This window comes from Plectropomus leopardus, chromosome 4 (assembly GCF_008729295.1).
Source record: "Plectropomus leopardus isolate mb chromosome 4, YSFRI_Pleo_2.0, whole genome shotgun sequence".
NCBI lineage: Eukaryota > Metazoa > Chordata > Actinopteri > Perciformes > Serranidae > Plectropomus > Plectropomus leopardus.
Genome location: NC_056466.1, coordinates 12,454,002 through 12,481,849, shown reverse-complemented (window position 1 = coordinate 12,481,849; position 27,848 = coordinate 12,454,002). Strand labels below are relative to the sequence as shown.

Here is a 27,848-nt window from a genome sequence, read left to right as displayed (position 1 = left end):
TCGTCCCTACTGGACACAATCCAACTGTAAGATTATTTGACAAATTGTGTTGAGCTGTCAAATGCTGATTGGACTGTTTGTGTTAAATAACTCTGATGGGTGTGGTGTGTGACATATACTTTACAAGGACGTTGTTATCTTGGATGTTCACTGCGAATAAATGTTCATAAATCCGTAGAGAAATCATAGAAATAAAACACTCTTTATAGCTAGAGAACCTGGCTGCAAATTATTGTGTTTTTAGGGTTTTATTCAATATCAAAGTGCTCCAGTGATAGTTGTCTGTATACCCATTGGTACATTACAAACAGGAACTTCTAATAATTACTTCAGCATAATTTTAATGTTTCCAATTTGCCAAAAAATGTTTTTTTTTTTAAAAAATGTACTTTCATAAAATATATTACTTAGCCTTTATTTGATTTGTTTAGATACTTCATCATCATCATGAAATATATACTTTCAGCTGCTTTGGACATTTTATCACGTGTTCAATATCACACTAAGAGAGATGTAATATAACATAGTAGTATATGCATTTGATTAAATGCTCTGCTCACAGTAGACATAAGCTACATTTAATGCCATCAGACCATTACTCAGTGGATTTCAGCAACAATAACTGCCACATCAGTATTAATGCTGCGCTTCCAGCAGTAACGCCCTTAAATCTATTACAGTGACTGAGTGATTCACAAGTGCTTGTTGCTGTCATTTTTGTTTGTTGGAGATGCGCCATTTTAAAATGGATTTGTTAGAATTACTGTTAGCGATTTTGTGTGTGTGTGTGTGTGTACAACATGTGTAATATATGTTATAATATGATGATTTGGTGCAGACACATAAAAATCAAACTGTATATAGCTTTTACAGTAAATCTGTGTTTTGTTTTTTGATTCTGATTTATATTCACTGTAAAAATGTAAACCAATTTGAGTTAAGTTCACTGAACTTGACAAATAAACTTAAGATATTTTGTTAAATCAATGTCTGTATAGTTACACTTACACACATAATTTACAGATTCTTCACTCAACACTAGGATTTTAGATATCTACCTCATGCTACTCCTATCAAAACCACTTTACGCCAGATTATTAGCATAACACCTACTGCTACTTTCCAATTCTTTGTCTCATGAGGCGTTTAAGGGTAAGGACTGAATTCAATACCAACCTTGACCATGATTTTCATTGTTATTATTAGAATAAACAACCATGACTTCATTTAGCATGATTTAAAGACATTTCGATCATGTCTGTTTTATTCAAACTATTAAAAAGAGGCATCTCCTGAGTATGTTAACTCTAAAAAAATGTATGCTGGGAAGTCTGCTGAATACATATATATTTAGATTAAGTTTATGAAAAACGAGGTGAATGAACCGAATTCCACTATGATGTTTTAGTGGTGACTACAGTAAAGTGGTATTAACCTCATGACAATTAACTCAACAACCGTTGTGTCATTCTGATGATGTACTGAAAAGCATCTCTTAAATGATCGCCTTGTAATAGAAAACATGTCAGCAGGGTTTCATAAACATCTATTTCTTTGGACTTGTGTCTCCTACATTTAGTTCTCTAGTGTGTAGTCAGGTTATGAAAAAATAAGAAAAAAAAACACATCAAGCCTGTGTTTCATGACTTCAGTGTTTGTAAGTTGCTGTAACTGTCAAGCAAAAAGTTGGTCACTGGTCAGTTCTGGGTGGCAAAATGTGAAAAAATGAGGTAAGACAGGACCAGTTCAGCCAGTTTATTTGTTTATGAAAAGCTCAACTGCTCAATCTAAAAGCTGCATTAAAACATGAAATTGCTTTATTTGGGGGCAATCGAATCTTGTTGCACTTCGTTCACCCCCCCTTCCTTTCTCTCTGCTCATTTGTATAAAAAAATAATCACCTTATCTTAGAGCTATTGATAACATACAGTATTTTGCTAATATGTGAAGGAGTTTTTCTCTTGGTTGCTGCAAGTAGAAAAACTCTCACCCTCCCAGGGTGAGCACAATGTTCAGAATTCTTAAAAGCAACTCAATAAACAGTAAATAACTGAATGTCCACACATATACAAAAATATTTCCTCATTTTTGTCACTGTTTACGGATGACCTTAACATGACACTCCTAAATGACCAATAGCATTTCAATTCCTCTAACGGTAGTTTCAACATTCTCACTTCATAATTTTTGCAATTGCATAACAATTTTAACCTTTCTTGGACAGATCCTTAAGGGCTCATGTCACATGAAACTTGTTCCCTATCCTAGCATTATAATCACACTTTAGCTGAAATCATTGTTCGGTTACAGAGATTTAGGTTACATACTTACATACTCCAACATATGTGTAAAGAAAATGTGATTGAAAAAAACAGTGATACAACGCTACATACAACTTTTCTGCAGATTAGCACAAAAGTTTGCTACACCTCATTGCAGACATCACAGCAAAACAGATTTCATTCTTTGACTGTGCAAACAAAGCAGCGTTTTTTGGTGTGATGACTCTCAGTGCAGTATGAGCTTCTGATTGTTTTTTTTTTTCATTTGTTCTCAATAGTGAAAGGTAATAAGAGATGAAGCCACAAGCACAAACACAAGCCACTGGGGGGAGACATCAGCTGGGGACCTACAGTAAAGAGAAAAAAGACAAAGCAAGAGATATTAATATCTTACACCCATTATTCTTGAAGTGAGCACAAAATGTTATGACTCAAGGGGCTTTAAAATATATAATTCCTCATTTGTTTTAACCTTTAAGGAACTATTTTGATTGAAGAGCAGTAAACAATGTGGTCTTTGTATAGTTGAAATACAGTATATGACTCCACACAATTCTTTACTAATTATTAATAATTCTATAATATTCAAAGACCAGTTTTGTGCAGTTTTGTTGCAATATCAAATTTGACATTCATGGAACTTAACCAAATGTTTCATTTTTATTAAGAAAATGGCTTACCTTGAAAAAAAGTAACAGTGTTGCATCCTGTCCTGTTCTGAGTGTTTCAAAATGAACTCCGTGTATCTAGAATCATTTATATCATCATATATATTTTTTACTTCCTCTACAGTGAAGACTTCAGTCGGAGATATGAGTGTCATATCCTGTTCTTTGCGGCAAATGTCCACTCCCAGGTTGACAAAGATGCATGAAGTGATATTAAGAAGGACTTGTCCGTCAAAATCTTCCATTTTCTTGAGTGAATTATAATCTGAATGAACTTCGGTGAACTTTCCAAATGTCACCTTTAAGCCTTTTTTTGCTGTGTAGTGTTCCTGAAGAATATACACTGTCTGGCACTTATTTGGATTCTGCAGAAACATTGAATCCATGAGCAGGAAGTGAAGGGACTTGAAATGGAAATGGTTTTCGTAGGTACTAGCATTTCCACCGAATGTCTTCACTGCATCGTTAAAGTTCTTTTTAAAATCTTCATCTCCATTGGCATATGTCAAAAGTGCAGCAGTATGTTCTTTTGTTCCTCCAGGGATCAGTTTTGGGCACTGGACATTTGCACTCCATGCTTTCTGGAAGCCCTCACTTGCATTCAGCTCTTGTCTTAACAGGCCAGAGTGGATAATCTTCTCCATGGCCTCTTTACGGCATCCAACGTACGGGCCATCCACACCATCTGGGGCCATGTCCAGCGGTTTTACACTCGTCACCTTTATTGAATTGAAGTTTTTAAGAGAAGATTTTTTTTTTTTACATAACAACACAAAACGTTTTGAATGGATAATTGTAAGAGAAATAACACTTACTTTGCAGGAGAGAGCTGTGAAAATGAATGCAGCAATAAGCAGTTTTCTTCCTTCCCACATTTTAAAAGGCACTTCTTGTCTTCTCTCTGCACTGCTGACACACAAATCCAAGAAAAGCATGCAGGACCAAACTTGAATAAGAAGTTGTACACAGACCAGCAGTGTGATGAGGTAGCTCAAATACTTTGTCTAAACAAGCCCTCAATCTACCGTTTTTCTCTCACTGGAATACAGCACCCACCTTCCCACCCAATACACATATATGATTAAATAATAAACTGAAAATCTAATGTTAAAAGACACATACCAGCTAAAGAAAATGTTTTTCTTGGAGCAAAAATCAAGTTTGTGTACATCAAACTGGAAGGCAGTGATAGTTCTGTGCAGGACACTGTCTGTGGGGAGGCAAGAACTTATCACACAAAGCAACGCCTTCGCCTTTCCTGTGGAAGGAAACAGCATGCCAATGGGGACATGATGTCGAGTCATTTGTTCTGCTAGAGCTACTGAGTTACAGTAGTAAGCTCGTGCTGATTTGCCGCACAGATGTTCTTAACTTTATTTAACCTAAGTGGTCCACCCCATCAGTAATATTCCAGCATCTTCTTTTTATTTCTGTCTTTCATTCTTGATAGCCGAGTGTTAAAAGACCGGCTTACTTTTTTTTGGTTTGTATTAAACAACACACATATGCCCATAGGGAATCAGTTGGCACAGTGCCCTTCTCACAAAGCAAACATCTCCATGCCATTAAACCTTTCTCGTACTCAGCCACACCCTGTTTACTTTCAACCTCTAAGTGGAGATCTTTTTGGCATTCCTGACAGTTTATTCACACTTTTGAAATCTACAGTGTGAAAGTACATTTTTGGCTCTTTAAGTTATGCCAAATACAAAATGCATATAGTTAGAAAGCTGATTTCCCGGCTGATCAGTTGATGCTAGTATTAGTTGTTTAAATTTCTGTTGGTAGCCAACACAGGAGTTTAAAGTGTGCCTGCTCTCCCAGGGACAGATGGAAGAGTATTGTATATAATTTTTACCTTGATACAAATCAGCAAAAGGTATGCAAAAAAAGGAAAAGGCTTTTCTTATTGAATAAGAACTTTTGTGAAGTAATGAGTACTTTAAGGTATGTTTAGCCTAAAAAGAGATTTAGACCAAGTTAAACTAATAGGCTATATTAAACAATGCATGAACTTCATAAAGATCTACATTTTAACCCCTGAGCATATTGTGACGGCCTCACTAATCTGTGCCTCTCTCCTCAGCTCCTTTCCTTCTAGAATAAATCTAGAAAGGGCTCAGGAGAGGATGAAGACTTTGTATGATCGCCGAGCTGAGGTCCATGTCTTTAGCCCAGGGGATCAGGTCCTGGCTAACCTCCCAGTAGTCGGTTCTCCTTTTCAGGTGAGGTTTTCGGGCCCTTACTCAGTGGTGCGTCAGGTTGAGGAGGAGGTTGAGGAGGAAATGGATCCAGATGACTGTGTGATGCAAGGGCGGCTCAAGAACTCAGAGTCATTGTGCAACTTGGATAAGTTGCTTGAACATCTGTCTGAGGTGCAACAGCAAGAGTTGTCTAGCCTTATTTTGTCTTTCCCCTCACTGTTCTCAGACACACCCACACGAACTCATCTTATTGAGCATGACATCGAAGTGGGTGACGCTGAGCTAATTCGCCAGCGGTTCTACCGGGTTTCACAAGAGAAACGCATGCAGTTGGAGTCAGAGGTGAAGTACATGCTAGCGCATGACATTGCACAGCCCTCCAGTTCTAGCTGGGCCTCTCCCTGTGTGTTAGTTGGTAAGCCAGATCAAACCTTCAGACCCTGTACAGATTTTCGCAAAATTAATAATATCACTAAGCCAGACTCCTTTCCACTGCCTCGTATGGAGGATTGTGTGGACCAGGTGGGCGCAGTGAGGTTTGTGAGTAAATTTGATCTTTTAAAGGGTTATTGGCAAGTCCCATTGTCTAAGAGAGCACAAGAAATTGCTGCATTTATCACTCCCTCAGGTCTTTATTCCTACATGGTTATGCCATTTGGGCTGCGTAATGCACCAGCAACGTTTCAACGCTTGATGAATAAAGTCGTAGCGGGGTTGGAAGGATGTGCAGTATATTTGGATGATGTAGTAATTTACAGTGACACATGGAAGGAGCATTTAGACCGCACCCGTGCCTTGTTTGACCGGCTGTCCTGGGCAAATTTGACCGTAAATCTGGCCAAGTGCGAATTTGCCAGAGGTACAGTGATGTATTTGGGGAAAGTGGTTGGACAAGGTCAGGTCCGTCCTGTGAGAGCCAAGGTTCTGGCCATTGATGGGTTTCCGACACTGTCTACCAAGAAGGAGCTAATGCATTTTTAGGCATGGTAGGGTACTACAGGGGATTCTGTAAGAACTTCTCCACAGTAGTGGCTCCTTTAACCAACCTGTTAAGTTCCAAGGTGAAGTTTGAGTGGACTCCTCAATGTCAACGTGCATTTGAAAATGTAAAAGGTCTAATTACTTCTGCTCCTGTCTTGGCAGCTCCCCGGCTCAACGAACCCTTCCAGCTGCAAGTAGACGCCAGCAATGTGGGTGCTGGGGCCACACTTCTGCAGTCTGGTCCAGATGGTGTGGACCACCCAGTTAGCTTCTTTTCTAGGAAGTTTAATTCTCATCAACTAAATTATTCTGTGGTGGAGAAGGAGGCTCTGGCCCTCATTTGGGCTTTGCAACATTTTGAGGTTTACGTGGGTGGTGGAGGTAGACCTTTGACTGTGTATACTGACCACAATCCACTGACCTTCCTCCATTCCTTGCAGAACCCAAACCAGCAGTTGATGAGATGGTGCCTGTTCCTCCAGCCTTTCAACCTAGACATTCGTCATTTGAAGGGGTCGGCAAATGTCGTCGCTGATGCTTTGTCCCACGCGGTATCTCCATAGTGCGCTTTCCTTGATAGTCCATTTATGTTTATGCTGTGCCTTGTACTTTCAGGCACCACAGTTCAGTGACGAGTGTAGCTGGCGGGGTGTTGGGTAATGTGGTGATAGTATGTCAATATTCTATATGTATTTTGTATCACATCTGGATGTGAGGAACCCCTTGGGCCCTCATTCTTATGGGAAGGGGTGTGACGGCCTCACTAATCTGTGCCTCTCTCCTCAGCTCCTTCCTTCCTTTGCTGCAGCCCCAGAGTAGTTGGGCCGTCTAAATGGCTGGCCACACCTATAGGTGGGGCCTACCTCTGTAAAAGGGCTGCTGGAGTCACTCTGCTCTCTCTCTGGTGGTTGAGCAGCTGACGCCACATGGCCGACATGGTTTAGTTAGTTTGGTTTGTTCTTTGTTTGTTGCACACACACACACACCTCATTCCACCTCACACACTGATCTACGGATATGCACCTTATTTTCCTTTTAATTATGTTCAGTTAAATAAACATCTCCTTATTCCCTGGCAAACTTTGTGTGGACTCTCTCTTTGTTGCAAACCAGTGAGCCAGGTTTGTAACAATATTTTGAATGTTCAGCATTCAATTAACTTTTTTTTAAAAAACTCTCAAGTTGTTCTTAATGACAGTTTTTATATATAAAACAAACTTATAGGTCTAACATAGGCTACATCTAGCCTATAGTAACCACATTGAGGTGCCCTGAAATGAACAACTCAGACAACAATATACTGTATCTCTGTTATTTATTAAAGTATTATAATTTCAAATGTGGGAGCAAGTGACATTTTAAATGTAAGATACACATAGTCTAGATTGGGTTGAGCAGAGACTATTATGAGACACATTAAGGTGATTGTGAATATTTTGCTTTGTTAGAAACATCATTATCTGCCAATATCAAAACTTTTAATTTGATTTTGCTCAATAGTAACTGTTTCTTCTTTCAGCTATAATACTTTCATTTAGGCCTATTGCATTAAGTTTGGAAAGAATGCATCGATATTTTGTTTAATGTAAAAGTAGCGCAGAACCTTTTGATACAGTCTTTAAAAAGTGGTAAAACAGGGAAAAAAATCATCTGATGCCCATTCCATTTTCATCTGTTGAAAAATAACATTGTCTTCAGCACACATTCTTACCTGATGACTGCTGTATACGGTATTGTTTTCATTGGCGCTCCCTAGAGATTCGACTTGTGAACAGTTGCTTCCTCTTCTGCAATGTTCCACCTCCTGACCTTCTCTCACTTTCTTCCTTCCTCTCTAGTGGAGGGGGAGTGTTTATTCACAACAGCATGTTTTCTAGATCCAAACACTGCCAAACTATAGGCTGAGAGGGTCAGTGTATGTAGTCTGCAATAATTATAGGATACATATAGTTAAATATGATAAAGAATGGGTTAGATTTCAAAAAGCAAAAAACAAAAAACCCTGTAGTGTAAAATGAATAGGATTAAATATATTACCAATCATGTCAGAGCTCTTGTGGGAAGGGTGTGGGGCCCTAAGTTCCTTCCAAAGGGCATGCCAAGACAAATCACAGACAGTTCAAGGTAAATTGTGCAATGCAGTTAAACTTTCATTTCATTTTATTTTTTTGTGTCAAATAATTTCCTTATATAGCCTAGAGATAAAACTTTACAAGAGGAAGAAAGAAGAGTGCAAGTGCGATTTTTATTTTTATTTATGTTTTTTTTTTTACATGGTGCTCACTGTACAGCACTGCAGCAGCATAGCTAAGGCAGCAGCATGCATACTTGTAAACAACACTTAACACATCCCACAGCATGAGGCACAACCTGAACCGCACTTCATTCAAATGATGGGACTATGCACAAGTTTTCAAAAGAAAAAAAAAATCAATTTTTACATTACCCTAATCATAAATTTCACATAAAGAAAAGCGAAACAAAACAAAACCCATAAACTAAATTTTTTTTTCTTTCTGCAATTGGCATATTTAAAATGGCAGCACCATGAGATATGTCACATATATATTTCGGTGTATTTGTTATCAGTGAATGTTTCCGGAAGTCGTTATGCTATATTTTTGATACTGACGCAGTATCTATGTGTACAATGCGTGTGAATTAAGTATCCATTTTATTTCATCATTAAACTACAAAGTTAATTAAAACAGACAATAATCGATAAAGATTTTTTTTTAATGAAAAAAAAGTATTTCATACATCGGTTACGTACGACTCGGGTTGGCCACCGGAAATGACGCTATTTCCGGTTCCAGGCGCGCCAAAAAGAAAACAACACACCGAGAGAAGCTTGCGTGTTTTTAACAATTCTGCTTAAAATTGCTGTTACTAAAGTAATAATAATGCAGTGATAAAGTTACGGATACAACTGGGGAAGACACTGCGCGGACTTTGGACAAAAACACAACGGTAACGTAATGCTTATGGCTACTTGACCACTGAAAACGCTGCATGCTAGCTGTAGTCAACGTTACGGTTACTGCCTAAATTAGCTTTAGCTGTGTTTACGTAGCGGTGTTAACGTGAATCTAACGTTACTGTCTGCAGTGGTATTCATGTCATTACTGTTCAAAACGCAATATGGTTTAAGTGACTAATCTGATTAAGTTACTCAAGTGCTTGTACGTTAGTGCTTGTAAGTACTTGTAAGTCAACAGTTGCACTTTAGACTTCAACCTCCACTTCACCACATTTCGGGAAATATTGTACTTTTACTCTGCTTTTGTTTTTGCATTTATATGCCCAGCGTTAGCGTTATTTGCTTTGCAAATTAAATTTTTGAAATCTCGAAATGAAAATATCCATCCATCCATTTTCATCCGCTTATCCGGAGTCGTATAAAACACTTAAATGCATTATGACTGCAAGACTTACATAATGTTTCATAATAACTGACGGGGGCTATTCTAATGTCTGCTTTTAAATCTGATTCAAAGTGCTTCTGTAATTTTACCTGCAGGTTTTTACTTGTAATTTATATTTTTACATTCTGATATGTGATACTTTTACTTTGGTAACGACTCTTAATAGTTCTTCCAGCACTGAGTAAAAATAGCATTACAAATATACACGTAAAAGTCCTGCATTCAAAATGTTTAAGTACATCAGTGTTAACAGCAACATACTTTAGTGAAGTATCAAATGTTCAACTATTATTCACTCGGGCTCCCTTCAGAGTATTTTGTTACATTATTGTGTTATCACTACTGATGTTGTAGCCGGTTGAGATAGAAATACCATTTTTATATTATTGTGATCTTTAAGCAAATAAAAGCAGTCAATATAATCACATTTTACATTATCCTTTATATACTGAGCATGCATGTAGTTGCTAGTTTATTAGGGACGTCTAGCTTAAATGAATGCAATCTAATACAACAGTCCTGAATCTAGGTGAAGTGTTAATTTCTTGTTGAAACTATTTTAAACAGATTTTTCTTTACATGTATGGTAATTTTCGAGCCTATATTTGTGGTTCTGTTGAATTGTGCCAGGTAAAAGTATGGGGATTGATTTTAGTAATATTGCTGTCTGTACAAGTATGGGGAAAAATGCATGGAAATATAAATTTGTTTCTAGACTATTGCCCCTATTGTTTTCTTAAATATAAATATATGAATTTAAAAAAAAATAATTTATTGTAGGCCTGAAAGCAGAGTAATTGGAGTGGGCATCCTCGCAGTAAAATGTTTATACTGTGTTAGAGACTGATGGAGTGGGATGTTGTTGAAAGTAAGGCAAGAAATATGACATGTAACTGAATGCACACTCCTACACAGAGCTGCTTGTACGCTTGTATGTCTCAGCCTGCAAAACAGATCTGCCTAAAGAGCCTTATAACAGAACTAAATCCAGACATCCGCAACCAGTTTGGTTTAAATTATAATGTAGCAATATCTTGCTTGTTAACATGTCATCAAAAATAACCAAATGCCATGCTTTCCGAACATTTAAGAGTTATGCAGCAAAGTAGTTATCAAGAAAATAAACAAACGATCTGTTTCTATGTAAGAAAACCATACCATTATGGCTGCTTTCGTCTCCTTTTTAATGGACACAGTAAATGGACAGGGCTGCAAAGGCACCATGAAAATTAAACTTTTTCACTTTTTAAAAAGCCATTGATTAAAGTTGTTTGTACTCAGATGTCAAATATGATTTGTAATTTCGACTAAAAAATCTGGACATTTTAGTCTGGAAAAGTATTTTGAAAAAGACAGCGTGTAGGAACCCTGTAGGTCATTATGCTGACAGATGCTCCTTTCTGGTGTCCCTTATGTACATTGAGGAGTAGGCTAAATAACAGAAACACCTCTTTGTTTAATGCCGTTTTTCTCAGGTTGAAGGATGACAGGAGGATAGAGGTTGCTGAAGTTTCCCTGGGAAAGACGCTGAACTTCTACCAGCTTCGTGGGGCGCTGCACTGTAGCTGACCTTGCTTTGGAGGGACAAACAATGAACAAGTTGCCCTGTTGGTGCAATAAAGGGTCTTGTATAAGTGATTGATGAGCATTTGACGATGAGGAAGTGGGAAGACAGACTAAAGAAGGTGGAGCAGCTTGCTCAGTCGTTCCAGCTTAATCCTCTGGCGGCACCCTACAAACCTCGACTGTGGCCGTGCCAGCCTTCCTCTGTGTGGAAGCTCTTTCCACGTCAAAGTATGGCTATCAGCTTCGCTCGGAGCTGCAAAGAGGTAACGCAAGTCATTACAGATGACTATTTCATTAATTTGCACCTTAGATTTTACATCTTGTGTGTAAAGAGAAAAAGTCTGATATTGGCACTTTGCATTTCCTAGGCTGTGCATGTTTTTGCACTTGAAAAAGAAAAGGCATCCCTGGGTCAAAGAATCTTCCTGGTTACCAGTTACAGTGAGCTGTGGCATTACTACAGGTAAATATCACTTCTACTTTGCAAAATGAGATGTACTTTCTTTTGTGTGTTTGGAAAAAAATGATGTGCATTGTAAATGATATATAATTCGTGGTGATTTTTCAGGACCTATACACAGTCCTTGATGCACTGCTATGAGGTGATACCAGAGGGCGCTGTTTGTAAGCTTTACTTTGACTTGGAGTTCCACAAGCCCTCAAACAAAGGAGCTGATGGGAGAACCATGGTCTCTTTACTTACCCAGGTGTTTATTGACAATACATCTTGCTACCTCCTGTTCAAAATCTTTTTTTCTTTTTAATCGAGCAGCCTGCTTCACATACAGAAAACAGTGATTCAGATGTTGGTCAGTATAGCAAAACGCCAAAGAATGAGTTATAAAAAGGCATTCGGAGGTTGTGGAAAACCCTCAAAAGTCACATTTTTAGGCCTGAAAAAACTTATAGAATTTGAAAAATCATTGGAAGTTTTATGTTATTGTTGAAGTTTGTTGTGTATAATGAAATTAAAACTGTAACAATGGCATTGTAACAGTAAACTGCCATGGATAGCTGAAATTAAGTTTGTATTGAGTTTAAATCTGATATGTTTGAAAAATGCCAGGCAATTGGGGTAAGAATTTTTTGATTATTATTTTTGGTCCCTGAAAAGTAATTGAAATTTTTTGGAATTTCATCTATGAGAATATGTGGGAACCCTGTGTGGAATATCCACGTGACGTATAATCAGCAAGTAAAAATATAGGAGCAGTGATAACAAAAACCTAAATAGATTAAAAAAGTCCACCCATTTCCTGTTTATCTTTCACTTATACTCTTATTCTGTTGCATATGGGAGAAACCTTTGGATTGATTTTGTGTAGTTTATCTTTTTACCTCCTTATCTTAAAGGATTAAGAACTAGAGTGACGACAGCGACAGCATAACAAAAAAGATCATACTTTGTCCTTACTGTGTTTAATTAATTTACATCTTTAATATTAAATTAACATGTGGATGACAATATACTTAATGAATAATATTTTCACATTGTTTTAATTTAAACTGATGCTTTTTAATGCCCAAACTAATTTAGTGTTAAGTGTTGGTTTTTCATTAATATCTCTGGATTGGTTTAGAATTTTCAAGTGCCCCTTAAGCAGTAAAAAAGGGCTTATCAAGAGTTCCCATTCAATAAGTATAAAACTCTTTTTAATTTTTTTTTTTTAATGTCACTCTCACCCTGCTGTTTCAGCTCTCATTCACCAATCTGTGTTTTGTGTTTTGACAGTATGTCTGCGACAAACTAATGGAAGTTTATGGGATTGCGTGCTCAGCAAAAAATGTCCTCAATCTTGACTCCAGCACAGACGAGAAGTTCAGTCGACACCTCATCTTCAATCTCCAAAATGCAGCTTTCAAAGACAACATACATGTGGGTATGTTTAGCGTTTCATGGAGGCAACAAATTCTTTTGATCATATGTTACTTCAGCTAACATATTCTGTCTGTTTTTAAGGAAGGTTCATTCTTAAAATTCTTCAGCCAGTCCTGAGCACGCCCCAAAGTTGCTTGAATGACGGAAATAATTCAGCGGCAGAAAACAGCGAAACACGGTTTGTTTTCTGACCTGTAAAAAAACATTCGAATTTGTTTGCTAAAATCTTTTAATCATTTTTTTTCTCATTGATATACTTACAGCAAAACACATGCTATATCTGAGGAGACGTCAGCAAAAGCAGATGAGACGTCTGAGAGTCCGCAAGCTAAGAGACGCAAGCAGAAAGACAGAGACCTCAGGTTCCTTCAGGTGAAAAACAAGGATGGCCAAGACTGCCTCTTTGTTGATCTTGGTAAGAGAAACCACAAGCTTTTGGTAGTCCTTTTTAAACCTTGTATCACCCTTGCACTTTGAGTTACATGTACTTATAGATATAATTTACAAATACAGGCGTGTACACCAAGAACAGAAATTTCCGCCTTTACAAGTCATCAAAAGTGGGAAAGAACGCTGCATTCACCGTGGCTGACGACAACAAGTTCAATGAGAAACCTGAGAAGGGCATTACTCCAGAGGAAAGCGTGTTCCTGGCTTCGTTAGTCTGCAATGTGAGGTACAACACCTTTAACTCAATAATCTGTCTGCTGAAATTAATACTTTCATCAAGTCACAGCATTAAAGCTTATTTTATTTCTAGTTTTACAGGTCAAACAATTCTGACGTCTGACGGCCCTGAAACAAAGGAATCTTCGAGGCCTCGTTGTCATCAGGGATCAGACACAAATCAAGGTGACACTGAACTGACAACAGAGGCTTCTCTGCGCACACACACACACACATAGTGTGCTATATTATCAGTCAGCCTATCAGGGTTTTACCATTATATGTTTCTAGAATAAAAAAATAGTTTATGTAACATCTTTCTCATCCATCACTGGCAGGTTCACTTTCTGGCTGCCTGTGGTCCCCTCATCAAGAAGTGGACAACTATGTGTTAACTCTGGTTCAAAGAGATGGTGTACATGGAAGTAAGTGTTACTGTTAATAAACGATATGCTTTTATAAACAATTTTTCACTTTCAGACATTTGCATGTCTTGTCTGAGAACAAGGACTGTAATCAATGATCATTTTAATAATAGATTAATCAGCTGATTGTTTTCTTGATTAATTGATGCATTGTTTGGTCTTTAAAACATACTTGCCAACCTACCCGATTTTCTGGGGAGCTCTTTTTTTTCATTGCCCCTCCCGATTTCATCCTGATGTCACAATTCTCCTGTATTTCTTCTGATTTATGACAAATGTTCACAGCTTTTTTCCTTTTCATATCACAACCTGTTTCTGGCACCGTACAGTATGTATAAGGGCTACGACTAAAAGTCTACCGTTTGCTCCTGTTACTGCTTCCCCCATTTTTCTTTCAAAATACTCCCTATTTTTGAGGTCTCAGGGTTGGCAGGTATGCTATAAAATGGCATAAAGATGCTTGTTTATGACTCTATATGTCATGTTTTGTTCGATGAAAAGTTCACAATTTCACAATGAAATCTAACAGAACAGAAGAAAATTCTTATTTGATAAACTTGAACAAATTGGTGTTTGGCATTTTGGCTGAACAAAAATAGCTTAAATAATGTATTATCAGATGTTTCACATTGCTCATTTGCTGGTTTGTGGCAATATTGCAAGTGCTAAAACTACTGTATGCAGTCTTTTTTTTTAGAGCTAGTAAATATATGTAATACGATATCAGGATGGGATTTAAGATATCTCAGGTTTTGCTTATCTGTGACGCCATCTAATCAGCGTCTAGATATGAAATTTCAGAGCTTATGTTATTGCTATAGATGTGGAAAATGAAAAACTGATGGTCCTACGTGTGTGACAGTCCCATACACGTCACTGATTTTCCTCCTTAAATTTGTCTTATGTGCAAATCAGCACGTCAGTTTATGAGGTACACCTAGGAAAACTATGGCAGTCTAATGTAATACAACAGTCATGTAATAAATCTTAACCTTCATGGCCGTTATGTTCACTTTTTGCTTTTTTAAAGAGATGTTGGTTTAACTCAGTGGTCATTTTGTGAGGCTGCAGTTTGTGGTGCTGTTGAATTCTATTCCACCACAAACTACACCTTTTAAAAAAAGTTGAATGAACGCTAAAAAAGTTTCAACACAAACTCAGCAATAGCTTGTAACTAATGGTGGGTATTTTTGGACATCAATATTTGTTAAATATATAGAGTAACCAGATTCGTTACTTTATAATTTTGCTTTGTAAAAGTAAATGTTCAGTATTTTCAGTCAGAAATCACTCGATCCAACATTACAGGCAGAATGGCGACTAGGCGCAAGAGTGATGTTTGGAGGTTTTTTTCAACAGAATAAATTTAACACATTATCAGTGCAAGCTATGTAATGTTAAACTTGTGTATCAAAGTTTATCTCTACAGTCTGTGCAGCACAGAAAAGAAGGCTAACTCTAACCTCCACCTGCATTTTTGCTTGGATGTACATTTTGGACCCTTCTCTCTTATGTTAGTTTTTTTTTTCCAGGCACAAGATAATAATTTAATGTGATTACTTAAAGAGTTACTTAAAATACTAATTCCTAGATAAAACCTTTATAAAATAAGATAAGATAAGATAATCCTTTATTGATCCCCAGAGGGGAAATTCAAGTTTTGCAGCAGTACAAGGGTAAAAGTTGCATGCATGAAAGGTCAAATAGAATAACATATAATAGATAAAAGATCAATATACTGTACAAAAAATACAAATCAAATACAAAAAAAGAGGTACATACAATTTTAAAAAGTTGAGGAGTAAAGTGTAAATATATATTATAAAGGATTAGCTAGGTTTTTAGCTCAGTGTACCTAATAAACTGGCAACAAAAACTGGTCACAAAAATTGAGGTTTAATATTTCTGCTCTCTATCACCCTGAAACCTTGTGGTAGCATTCAGTAGGCTGCTATAAATATGTGTATTTAGATTGTCGGAGTGCACTATGCAAAGACTGATTGCTTGTCAGGGCTAATGTCAGGACTGTTCGTTATGTTTACTTCAACAGGCATCAGACGATGGAACTACTTTGTTGCCGAACAACTGCTCGTCTACGACATCGCAAAATACCGCTGGTGTCAAAATGTGGAAAGGTTCCATAAAAGCAACAACATCATGTATGTATGTTTCATATTTTTTGTTAGCAGTTTATTACCTTGCTTCACTTCCCTTCTGATTTGGCCTCGTGATCCTCCTCTGCAGGATTGTTGTGGACCTCAAAGAGGAAGTGTGGTACCAGAAGTGTCATGATCCCGAATGCAAGAACTTCCGGTCCTCCAGTAAGTTATGTCCATACAAACTTTTTGTATTTTGAAAAACTCTAGGGCACGTGATCTGTCTTTGAGGTGATTAAGTGTACAATGGTGGTAAAGCAACTACTGTGAGATAAACATATCTAATGTTACAGGTTACCCACTGCCACAGGAGATCTGTGTCAGCTACATCATGACATTAGTGAGTTTGCTCTAATTTAACCCACAGCCTGACTGACTGAACTAAAATATTGCAGAAAATCTTATTGTCTTGTTTTAAACTTGGATTAATTTATGGTGTATGATGATGTTTCTGTTCACTTACAGGATGAAGAAGACCAGGCTTACTTAATGGACGATGCTGGTAACATCGAACCAAGTCAGGCACCAACCCAGGCCCCCGAGAGCACAGTGTGTCTAAAGGAGGAATCGGCTGACGTGTGGGGAGACGGACAGGATGACAAGGACTTTTTAGAGAGCCTGGACGACTTTGAGCAAAGCAGCGGAGAAATCTCTGATCAACTTCTGCTTGAATGTATGGCAGATTTTGACTCCAAGTAGAGGGTGAGTTCCTTTTTTTCCCACAAGAACTGCAAGTAATGATTGTTTTTATCATTGTTTAATCTGCCAATTATTCTGTCCATAATATGAAAGCTAAATAGTGAAAGATGCCCTGTGTAATTTTCCAAAACCCAAGCCACCATCTTCAATGGTGTGTTTTATCAACGACTGTTTGCCTTATGAAGGTCAACTACCGAAACGTTGCAAATAAATGTTTTCTTGCAAGTTGCACCGTGTACAGTGTGCAGGAGTTTACCTGTTAATTTTTTGATGGACATATTGCTCTCCTATGCACCTGTCCCACGATATAGATGTGCAAAGCATATCTTTTGATGTTTTATCAAACCAGCAGTCTAAAAATCCAAAACTATTCTGTTCTTTATAAAATCTGACAAAGAACTACATCAAATGCTCTCATTTAAAATGAAAGAAACCGGCAAATGTTTTATTTTTTTTCTTTAAAAAATGACAAAACTATTAGTCAATATCCAAAAGAGGTGCCAGTTAATTGACTAATAATTACTTCTATTTTTTCTGGTTAGACAGCATCAAATATACTGTCAGCACTTCACTGTATGACCTCTTTTTTAAGAAGTATAACATGTAATAAATGGTCTATAAAACATTTTATTATAGATTTAAGCCGACAATGAATGAATAATATATAATCTTCATAAAAGAAGTCATGATTGTTGTAAATTAATAGACAAAGTATCCTTATGGTTACTTGGATATACATTATTGTTATAAAATATTTATTATAAATGCTTAAATAGTGTTTGCATGATCATTTTACCTTGAATTTGGTAAGAAAACTGTTTCTCTTGTATGCCTCCACATTGAACAAAGTTACAACTGATACACTGTAGCTTATCATATAAAAACAAATCATTTGAAAATGTCAGTATTCAGGGAATACAACTAATGATCTTTTGATCTTTACAAATCTGCACTCATTAGTCTAACAATCGCATAGCAGTCAGTACTGAAAAGAAAATGTTGAAATTAAATTGAACTGTGACATTAAAGTCAAAGATCTATCAAATTGCATTTGGAGATCCCCTAGTCTGATAACGTTAAAAGGTTTTCATAGTTGTTTAATCAGTACTTCCAAAATGCATGCGCCTGTTTGTACTGACGTGTTTTTTAGTAGTATTATTTTCGTGAAGGCGCAGTGAAGTACAGAGCATACAGCTGGATAAATGAGACCTGAAATATACTGCAGGAGTTGTGCGAGAGTCTGTAAACTGATGTTTTGATACAGTTTTGCTGTTACATGAGGACCCCGTTTACTTGAATTCATGAATGTTTGGCTTTTTTGGATTCTTTGTTGGCATGTAAGAAAACCAAAGTTTTCTTCACAAATTCATAACGTGCAGTGAGTAATTGATATACAAATGGTCATTTGTAGGTGAGGTATTCCTTTAAACTGTTGCCAAGATACATGGATTAATTCTCTATGATTCATGACACAAAAAATAGGTTTCTAGCTATAAAAACATTTGGAAAACATAGACCCATCCAAACAATTTAATTAAAAGGCATACTACATACCTGTTTGGGAAAAAAAGCATTTATTTTGTACAGTTGACAAATCAAGATACTACACTCATTACTATGGCACAAAACTGCACCATTGCCCTTCTCACATCATAAGAGTCTTTAAAAACAAACAAAAAATATGGCTTGAACAGTCAAGGAGACCTCTACGTGATTTAAATGTATAAAGATCATAATTCAGTTAAACCATCTGAATTCACAACAAAACCCCCTAATCAAAAAACGAAGAAGTGCTGCTCCGTTTAACACCCGAAAAGTGAAAAATGAATGTGAAATGCTGACAAGGAGGTGGAATTAATTTCAAAAAAGGTTGTGTCTTTAAATTAACCCTGACACCAGTGTTCCAAATATTTACACTGAAAACTTAAGTGAACTATACAAACGACAGTGTGCAGCTTAATCCTGTAACCTGTGGCACTGAAATGTGAAAATCTAAAAGAAGGGACTACATGTACAGTACAGTAACATTCACGACTCCCCATGCAGTTAAAAGAAAAAATAAAACAACAAATAAAGCAAAAACAAAGTCTGAGAAGCAACGTAATTCCTTAAAAGCTAAATTGTGCACGCAAGAAGGTTTATCAGGCCCTCAGCACGGAGAAACATGGGAATGCAGGGAATTATAACCACAAAGTATCAGGCACAATGCTCTGCATACAGATAGATTTTTCTGCAGATACACTATTTACAGGCTAATGGTTACATTAAATACCAACTTAAATAGATGTACCAAAACATTAAATAGTCTGATATATAAATATACAATATAAGTCACTTTAAAAGCAGGTTTATTGTATTTTTTTTGCGACTCCCAAGATTAAAAAACTTGCAGAAATGTTTTTTAGGTACTGGGCCTTTCTGACCGTGAATGCGTCAGACTTAATGGCAGTATAAGGCATGAACAAGTTACCTTTCCCCTTTGTCGTTTTCAACTCTTTCTCCTATGGTATACCAGCTACATGACGGCATATCCTGAACTTATTAGCCAGTGATCACAGGGACATTATAGTGGTACAATTACTAGATGAAGCAGGAATAATAACTGAGATTTATTATCTCAGATCGTCACTGGCAGACAAAGCTGGCAAAAAAAACAAAAACAAAATACAAACCAAACCCTCAATTAACTATTTGGTTCCGATTGTGTGCTCTAAAGGGATATCACCTCTCCTCCAGTGCTCCTCGATACATGTTTACATCTTTATTTTGGAGTAGAGTTCATCAATTTGTGCTCTGAAATGGCTCCGAAGCTCAGCTCTCTTGGCCTTCAGCGTTGGCGTCAGCAGGCCGTTCTGGACAGAAAACAGCTCAGGGTGTAACGCAATATCCCTCACCTGCAGAGAGAAACAAACAGCAAACAAAGATTAAAAGACACAAAGTAAAAATATTTTAAACAGGACCACACCTTACAAAATATAGAATTTATATATAATAAAAATCATATGGCAGATAATTTTCTTGATTAACCCTTTAACACCTGAATTGATTTCTTGTGCTGCATTCAGACATTTTTCCACTAGCATTTGAAAATTCTGAAACTTGAGAACACTAGCTTGATTTCTTTCAAAAGAAAAACATCAACAAAAGAAAAAAAAAAAAAAAAAGGTAAAGGTGATGATCTAAAAATAAGCTGGGATGCATTATGGGATATTATCAAAATCGATGGTAAAATGTCCAGACAACTATATTTATAATTTTATAGATAAAAGTATGTCTCAGAAAATAATTAATAAATAAAAAATAAAAATATACCTGAAAGTGTATATATATTTAAATTTCTTTTAGTACTTTGGAGTAATTTTCTTTTTTACTTATTTTTGAGTAATTTTCTTACAAGTTTTTACTAATTTCTTGTTAATGTTTTTGGGCCAAATCATGTTAACCGGCTTGCTGCCCTCCCATGTTTTTGAAAGAAATCAAGCCAATTTGCTCAGGTTTTAAAGAGTTAATCGTTTATTTTTTAAAATAGCAAAAAATAGTGAAAAATAACTAGTATAATTTTCTAAAGCCCAAGATGATGTCTTCAAATTGCTTGTTTGACCAACCAACAGTTCAATCCCAATAATATGCAGTTGACTCCAAAATCTACAAAAAAGGCAGCACATCCCTACATTTTACAAGATATAAATATAGCATTTTTGCTTGAACAATGCCTTAAACAATCGGTGAACAAAATAGTTGCGGTTAGTCAAATTCATTGGCTAATTATTACAGCTCTCTTTTAAAGATGAGAAGTAAATATGTGTGATTGAACCAAATGCAGCAAAGTGTAAAACTTCAAGGTATATTGAGAGTCAAGCAATCACCTGCTCGAACGACTTGAGTCCTGCCCCCTTGCCTAACCTCAGGACGTCCTCCAGAATGGCATTTTTCACGTCCTAAAAACAGTCCGAAAAAAATGTTAGCAGCATAGACAGTTAGAAGAAGTGGATGTAGCCTAGGGTGTCTGAAAATATGACCTTACTTCTTACTTGATTACCTCAGTAAACATTTTCCTGAGTTTATAGTCTCAGTCATTAGTTTAAAGTCTTCTTCATTACTGTATATTGTTCATATTGTAAATCCTGGTCCCATAGAGATCCTTTCATCATATTTTCTGTTGGCTTAACCGACAGACAGCTGGCTAGCTGCTTTAACATGCAGAAACATAAGTGCCCACTGCCACTCTGCACTGTGCACCACCCAGACAGGGTGAGAGCTTGCAGAAACATGGTGGCCATCCTCCTTTCTCCTCCCAAGTTGCTTCAGTGGGTAAGTGGCTCCATTTTGAGCTCCGAAACTCCTTTAAGCATTGTTACTATTTAAAATGCACCACTAGCCACACTGACACTGCTAATAGTGCCAACAGAGCTAAAAAAAAGTTAACAATGCTGAAGTGGTTTTATTGCTCAAAATTGGTGCCAACTTGCATTTTCCGAGGATGGGATGGCCATTCTTCCCTTTACCACTCCCACTCCTCTTGCCTAAACTTAACCAATCCAACCAAGAAAGGCAATGAATACTAGCCAATCAGAGGGAGAGTATGATGGGCCATGCCTTTACTATCATAGGAAACGCAAATTCATTTACAGTGCAGAAAACTGACGGTTAGCAAAATCAACTTTAATTAATTAATTGTGGATGTCAACTGTTGACTGCCGACAATATTTTTCAATGGTTACACGTGTTGATCTATAAGTTAATTATGCTACTCTTCAGTTTTTCTGAACTGCACACCGTAACTGGTGAAGAGATTCTCAGAGCTTTAACATTATGCAGCTAAGAGGAAGTGGAGGGTGGACAGTGGCGTGCAGTGTTTCTGTAAGTCATTGATACGTTACTCAGAATGATGCAGTACAGCAGTGTTTTTTTAGACTGCTGATGGTTATAACGCTCACCTTGTTCTTGCACAGTTCAGAGTAGGAGCCTTCAATCCCTTTTTTCTTGATCCAAATGGGTAAATAGTCTGGATCAGGTACCACGATCCCCACCAGGCATGCCTGAAAAATACAAGACGGATAACATGAAAATTGTAACAAATTAGAAACTGTGCACCGTGATGAAAAATATCTTATTTACACCAGTTTCACATTAATTAATTACCTGTAGGCTGTCGCCGTGAACAAATATCTGGGCCACTGGATCACTGAGCGTATACACACACTCTATTTTCTCAGGGGCGATGTATTCTCCTTGAGCCAGCTTGAAAATGTGCTTCTTTCTATCAGTGATCTTCAGAGTGCCATTCTGCAACAAACCAACAAACTTGAAATTAAGATTGTAACTGATGCTATGCCACTCTACTTGATACATGCAGTATGACCGCAAATCAAAGACGAATTGCGCCCTTTTGTCTGTTCTGCTTACAGGAAGCCATTTCCCGATGTCTCCTGTGTGCAGCCATCCATCCTCGTCGATTGCTTCTGCTGTTTTCTCAGGATCTTTGAGGTATCCCTGAAATACATTTGGTCCTTTGACACACACCTAGAGGGAGAGATGATAGCTTATCATTTTAAATTTTTGGCACACATGCAATATGTTTTTCCATGCTAGCAGCACAACTTTGGGAATAGTCAAGATAACGAGTAGACTGAAATATCTTAACAATTATTAGATGGATAGCTTTTTAACTTGTAACTTACTGTGAAACAGCTCAACAAAGATGGATTGGCACAAAATTTAGTACAGACATTCATGGTCCCGATAAAATGTATCCGGGGGGGTGGGGGTGGGGTAAATGTCTTAACAGCGTTAGGACTGATTGCAATACATCCTGAGGGGGATGAATTTAATGTCAGTCACTTTAGTGACCCCCTCATTTTTCGTTTGGCACCACCATCAATGTGAAAATGTTAATATCTGCAAAGCTATTGACAATCCCAATTACCTTAAGTTAGCATGCAAGCACTCTAAAACTAAGATGAAAATAATTTTAAAAAAAGCAAATATGAAGTGACAAAACACCAAATAAGAGTGAATCTGGGGTTGGCTTTCACCTTCACTGATGAGTGGGTTTACAAATCGTAAGCGACAATCCTGCATAGTATAACTTTAACATTAGCACTTTATCTCTGTCATTGTGAGCATGTTTCTGTTGATGTTAGCATTCAGCTTAAAGCACCACTGTGCCTCAGTACAACTGCTTGCATGGAAGTAGAGTCTATTTTTCTTGGCCTCACTAGAAAGTTAACTCTTTTGTGTGTAACTGTGGTTTACAGACAGCACTGGTTAGAAGGAGAAATTAATTTCTGGTTTTGTACTATGTCTGTAATAATAATGTGTTAAAATAATACTTTATCGTTTATTTGTTAAGTATTTAGCAAAACTTCTTTTTTTTTTAAATATAAATAAATAAATAATTTTACCACCCACTACTTAAAGTATTTTATTGTCACTCCTCACCTCTCCCTCTCCATTGGCCGCTAGGTAGTTCATTTCTGCCACATCCACCAGTTTGATAGCATTGCAGGGCAAAGGAGGCCCGACATGACCTACAGATACAAAATTGTCATAGTGGTTCAAATTAAAACTGTAAATTTCGCTCATAGGCCGTATTATATAGAATAAAACAGATTTTACCTGCTGTCCAGTCCCCAGGCATTGACATGGAGCAACCAGCTGTACATTCAGTCTGTCCGTAGCCTTCATAAAACTGTGGAGTGCAGAGTGCGTTTTCAGTAAGTCATAGCCATTGATAAAGAGTGGTCAAACAATTAATGATATAGACAAGTGTGTGTGGCTCACCTGACAGCCCAGTGCAGCACGTAAAAACGTTAGGATGGTTGGAGAAACTGGTGCTGCTCCTGTAATCATGAGTCTTACACGACCGCCCAGGCTCGCCTGCACATTGTTCAAGGGGAAAAACATTGTTTATGGTTGTTATTACTGCCTTTTGCACATCTGATTAGATTCATAACTGCATTTTGTTGTCTTTGTAACTGTGCGCTGTGCAATGACAAAAAAGTTAATCTCATATTATAGGCGCATCTCCAAAAATTAGAATATCGTGATCGCTATAGCTCGATATTTTCCAATCAGTTATTCAAGAAAGTGAAAAATTGATATATTCTAGACTCATTACATGTAAACTTAAATGTTTTAGGCATTAAGCTAAACACAAGACTACATACTTACCTGTACTTTTTTGAAGATGATTTTGTCCCACATGCTGTCTTTTCTGACCACACCACTTTTAAGCTCCGCCTCCTTCCTCCTAAAAGCAAAATCGAGTACCCATCTCTTCAGCGGAGTGTTGGCCTGACTGAAAACCTGTAGAGAATAGAGCTTTATTTTAATTGCCAATTAAAAATAAAACAAGGCAGAAGAAGAGAAGCGTGAAAGTAAGTTAAGTATTAAGAATTAGTCAGTCAATGAGACAGTCACATTATAGTTCATAATTTTGCTCACTTCCTTGTGGGTCATGACAGCTTTCTTTCTTGTCTCTTTGTAGCGCAGACTTTGTTCATGTCTGTATTTATCACTTGTTTTACTGCTGACTGTATTTTCAATGCATCAATTCTTATTGTTATTACTTTTGCCATTCCATTAAACTGTCACTCTTTCACTTCACTCTCTGACGTACAACAAACAAGACATTTTTCTGTAATTTTGGATGAAAGTCTATTGTACATTTTTAATGCTATTTTGAACGATTATAAATGGCAAAACTTTTTTATGTTACTTTGAGAGACTTTTATTCTGTTTATGACCTCATAGTATACTATGACTTTATTCTTGCTGTTTTAGAAAACACCACACTAGACTTTTTTTACGCTATATTGAACAACATACCATAGTATGACTTTTTTATGCTATTTGGGATGACAAAGTTTACGATGACTTTTCTATGCACTGTTGGATAACATACTACAGTATGACTTTTTTATGATACTTTTGACAACAAACTATTGAATAAATTTTGTATTCAATTTTGATGATAAACTATAGTATAGTAACATTTTTATGCCATTCCATAGTATGACTTTTTAATTCTATTTTGGATGACACAGTTTACAACTATATTTTCATGCCATTTTGGAAAACATACTTTATTGTGACTTTTATTATGACTTTATTTTATACCATTTTGGGCCAAATATTATTCTATGAATTTTTATATAGTGTAATATGTTGAAAAATCTAAAATTTTATCATTAAGTCAAAAAAAACCCAAAAAACGCATATTATAGCTCGTAGAGACACGTCATATTATAGTATGTCGAAAAAACAGCCAAAAACACCGTAATATTGCATGTTGAAAAGTCAACCAAATACGACATAGTATAGTATGTCCAACACTGTCAAAACATGATGTGTCCAAAAATTCGCAAACAGCTTAAAATAGCACGACCGAAAATGCCATACTATTGTACGTCAAAAAATATCCCAAAACCTGCTTAAAACAAAATGCCACCATGTGCCATCGCATAGAATGTTGCAAACAGTCCAAAACACCCTAAATGGCATGTCGAAAAAAAAGATTCAAAAAAGGCATTTCCAAAAAAAATTTGAAAACTGCTAAACATTACATAAAATAGCTAGTTTGTTAAGACATGATATAGCATAGTATGTTGGAAAACCAACCAAAAACACCCTAATATGGCAAGTTGAAAAAATGACCAAAAAAGCAAGACTAAAGGATGACAAGAATGTAAAGAAATGACATTTCCTAAAATCAGCTGAACAGTACAAAAAATAGCGTACCAAGACACACCATGGCACAGAATGTTGCAAAAACAGAAAAAAAGACCTTTATTTGGCATGTTGAAAAAGTGATGAAAAAAGCAAGGCTATAGTATGGCAAAATTGTCAAAAAAGTACATTTCCCAAAAAACAGCTGGAACATGCTTAAAACGACATAAACATGCTTAAAACAACATGAACTAGTGTGCTGAGACACACCATAGCATAGTATGTTGCAAAAACAGCCAAAAACACCTAAATATGACATGTCAAAAAAAACAGATGAAAAAAGCAAGGCTATAGTAAGGCAAAAATGTCAAAAAATGACATTTCCCAAAAATAGCTGGAACGTGATTAAAACAACATGAACTAGTGTGCTGAGACACACCATAGCATAGAATATTGCAAAAACAGCCAAACAGACCCTAATTTGGCATGTCGAAAAAAAAAACAGATGAAAAAAGCAAGACTATAGTAAGGCAAAAATGTCAAAAAATGACATTTCCCAAAAACAGCTGAAAACTGCTAAAAACTGCAGAAAATAGTGTGCTGAGACACACCATAGCATTGAATGTTGAAAAAACGTTAAAACAGACCCTAATTTGGCATGTCGAAAAAAAAACAGATGAAAAAAGCAAGACTATAGTAAGGCAAAGATGTCAAAAAATGCAAGGCTATAGTAAAAACTGCAAAAATGTCAAAAAACCATGGCATTTCCCAAAAAAAAAACAGCTGAAAAAAGCTGCTAAAAAAAAATGTCAAAAAATGGCATTTCCCAAAAACAGAAAATAGCGTGCTGAGACACACCATAGCATTGAATGTTGCAAAAACGTTAAAACAGACCCTAATTTGGCATGTCGAAAAAAAAATGTGAAAAAAAGCAAGGCTATAGTAAGGCAAAAATGTCAAAAAATGGCATTTCCCAAAAACAGCTGAAAAACTGCTAAAAACTGCAGAAAATAACGTGCTGAGACACACCATAGCACTGAATGTTGCAAAAACGTTAAAACAGACCCTAATTTGGCATGTCGAAAAAAAAATGTGAAAAAAAGCAAGGCTATAGTAAGGCAAAAATGTCAAAAAATGGCATTTCCCAAAAACAGCTGGAACGTGATTAAAACAACATGAACTAGTGTGCTGAGACACACCATAGCATAGAATGTTGCAAAAACAGCCAAAAACACCTAAATATGGCATGTCGAAAAAAAACATGAAAAAAAGCAAGGCTATAGTAAGGCAAAAATGTCAAAAAATGGCATTTCCCAAAAATAGCTGGAACATGCTTGAAACGACATAAACTAGTGTGCTGAGACACACCATAGCATAGAATGTTGCAAAAACAGCCAAAAACACCTAAATATGGCATGTCGGAAAAAAAAGATGAAAAAACCAAGGCTATAGTAAGGCAAAAATGTCAAAAAATGACATTTCCCAAAAACAGCTGAAAACTGCTAAAAACTGCAGAAAACAGCGTGCTGAGACACACCATTGCATAGAATGTTACAAAAAAGCACCAAAACTCCTTGAAATCGCATGCCGTGAAAAAGACGAAAAAAGCAAGGCTATAGTAAGGCAAAAATGTCAAAAAATGACATTTCCCCACAACAGGTGAAAACTGCTAAAAACAACATAAAATAGCGTGCTTAGACACACCATAGAATAGAATGTTTCAAAAATAGCAATAAAGATCCTAATTTGGCATATCGAAAAAAAATCTTGCTTTGAATCTTTGTTAGAAGGTAAAAGAAACTCCTGTAAAAGGGATTGAGGTAACTGTTGCTTTTGATTTACGCTTTTTTTTTATCTTTGAATAAAGCCTGACTCAAGAGGTTTCAACCTTTTTCTTCCATCCCTGGGTGTTCACCTTTTCACTCATCTGAGAATCTGGTGAGTGTCTAAAAGACAAAAAAGAAAAACGTTGCTTGACAAAAGCAAACTTACAGTTTGATGCATGGCTTTGGCCGACTATGAGTGATTAAAAACTTGCAAAAACAACTGGAAATGCCATACTATAGTATGGAGAAAAATGTCAAAATTTGAAATGTCCAAAAAACAGCTGAAAAGAACATAAAAAAGCATGCTCAGACATGCCATAGCATTGAATGTTGCAAAAACTGCTATAAATACCATAATATAGCATGTCAAAAACAACTGAAAATGCTTTATAATACTATGG

General features: G+C 36.6%; 3 protein-coding genes across 7 annotated transcripts in view; 1 reads left to right on the top strand and 2 right to left on the bottom strand.

Moving 5' to 3' along the window:
* Positions 1-1,740: 1,740 nt before the first annotated feature.
* si:ch211-145b13.6 (ecto-ADP-ribosyltransferase 5) lies at positions 1,741-4,157 on the bottom strand. Of its 3 annotated transcripts, none has more exons than XM_042485431.1 (4): positions 4,073-4,157; positions 3,766-3,856; positions 2,963-3,669; positions 1,741-2,629 (listed from the first exon to the last, which is right to left on the bottom strand). In XM_042485431.1, the coding sequence occupies exons 2-4, from the start codon at positions 3,823-3,825 to the stop codon at positions 2,554-2,556; spliced, it is 843 nt and encodes a 280-aa protein (XP_042341365.1). In that variant the 5' UTR covers positions 3,826-3,856; positions 4,073-4,157; the 3' UTR covers positions 1,741-2,553. The 3 variants fall into 3 exon arrangements, with proteins under 3 accessions (XP_042341365.1, XP_042341366.1, XP_042341364.1); XM_042485432.1 differs by having other exon boundaries at positions 3,766-3,859; positions 4,073-4,153; XM_042485430.1 differs by lacking the exon at positions 4,073-4,157 and having other exon boundaries at positions 3,766-4,066.
* A 4,822-nt stretch (positions 4,158-8,979) lies between these two features.
* primpol (primase and polymerase (DNA-directed)) lies at positions 8,980-22,436 on the top strand. Its single transcript, XM_042484570.1, has 15 exons — positions 8,980-9,105; positions 11,036-11,389; positions 11,495-11,589; positions 11,695-11,833; positions 12,859-13,006; positions 13,087-13,183; positions 13,269-13,420; positions 13,519-13,681; positions 13,766-13,857; positions 14,010-14,096; positions 16,147-16,255; positions 16,341-16,417; positions 16,546-16,592; positions 16,718-16,954; positions 22,360-22,436. Exons 2-14 carry the CDS (start codon positions 11,216-11,218, stop codon positions 16,949-16,951), a joined length of 1,614 nt encoding a protein of 537 aa, XP_042340504.1. The 5' UTR covers positions 8,980-9,105; positions 11,036-11,215; the 3' UTR covers positions 16,952-16,954; positions 22,360-22,436.
* acsl1a (acyl-CoA synthetase long chain family member 1a) overlaps positions 18,509-27,848 on the bottom strand; it is a 30,559-nt gene continuing 21,219 nt past the window's right edge. For all 3 annotated transcript variants that reach the window (XM_042484569.1, XM_042484568.1, XM_042484567.1), the window contains exons 13-21: positions 24,125-24,259; positions 23,735-23,830; positions 23,570-23,642; positions 23,393-23,481; positions 22,358-22,474; positions 22,094-22,237; positions 21,889-21,990; positions 20,818-20,889; positions 18,509-19,845 (exon numbers count right to left, since the gene is read on the bottom strand). In XM_042484569.1, coding sequence (XP_042340503.1) covers positions 19,705-19,845; positions 20,818-20,889; positions 21,889-21,990; positions 22,094-22,237; positions 22,358-22,474; positions 23,393-23,481; positions 23,570-23,642; positions 23,735-23,830; positions 24,125-24,259 — 969 coding nt within the window. In that variant the 3' untranslated portion in view covers positions 18,509-19,704. The remainder of the gene's footprint in view (positions 19,846-20,817; positions 20,890-21,888; positions 21,991-22,093; positions 22,238-22,357; positions 22,475-23,392; positions 23,482-23,569; positions 23,643-23,734; positions 23,831-24,124; positions 24,260-27,848) is intronic.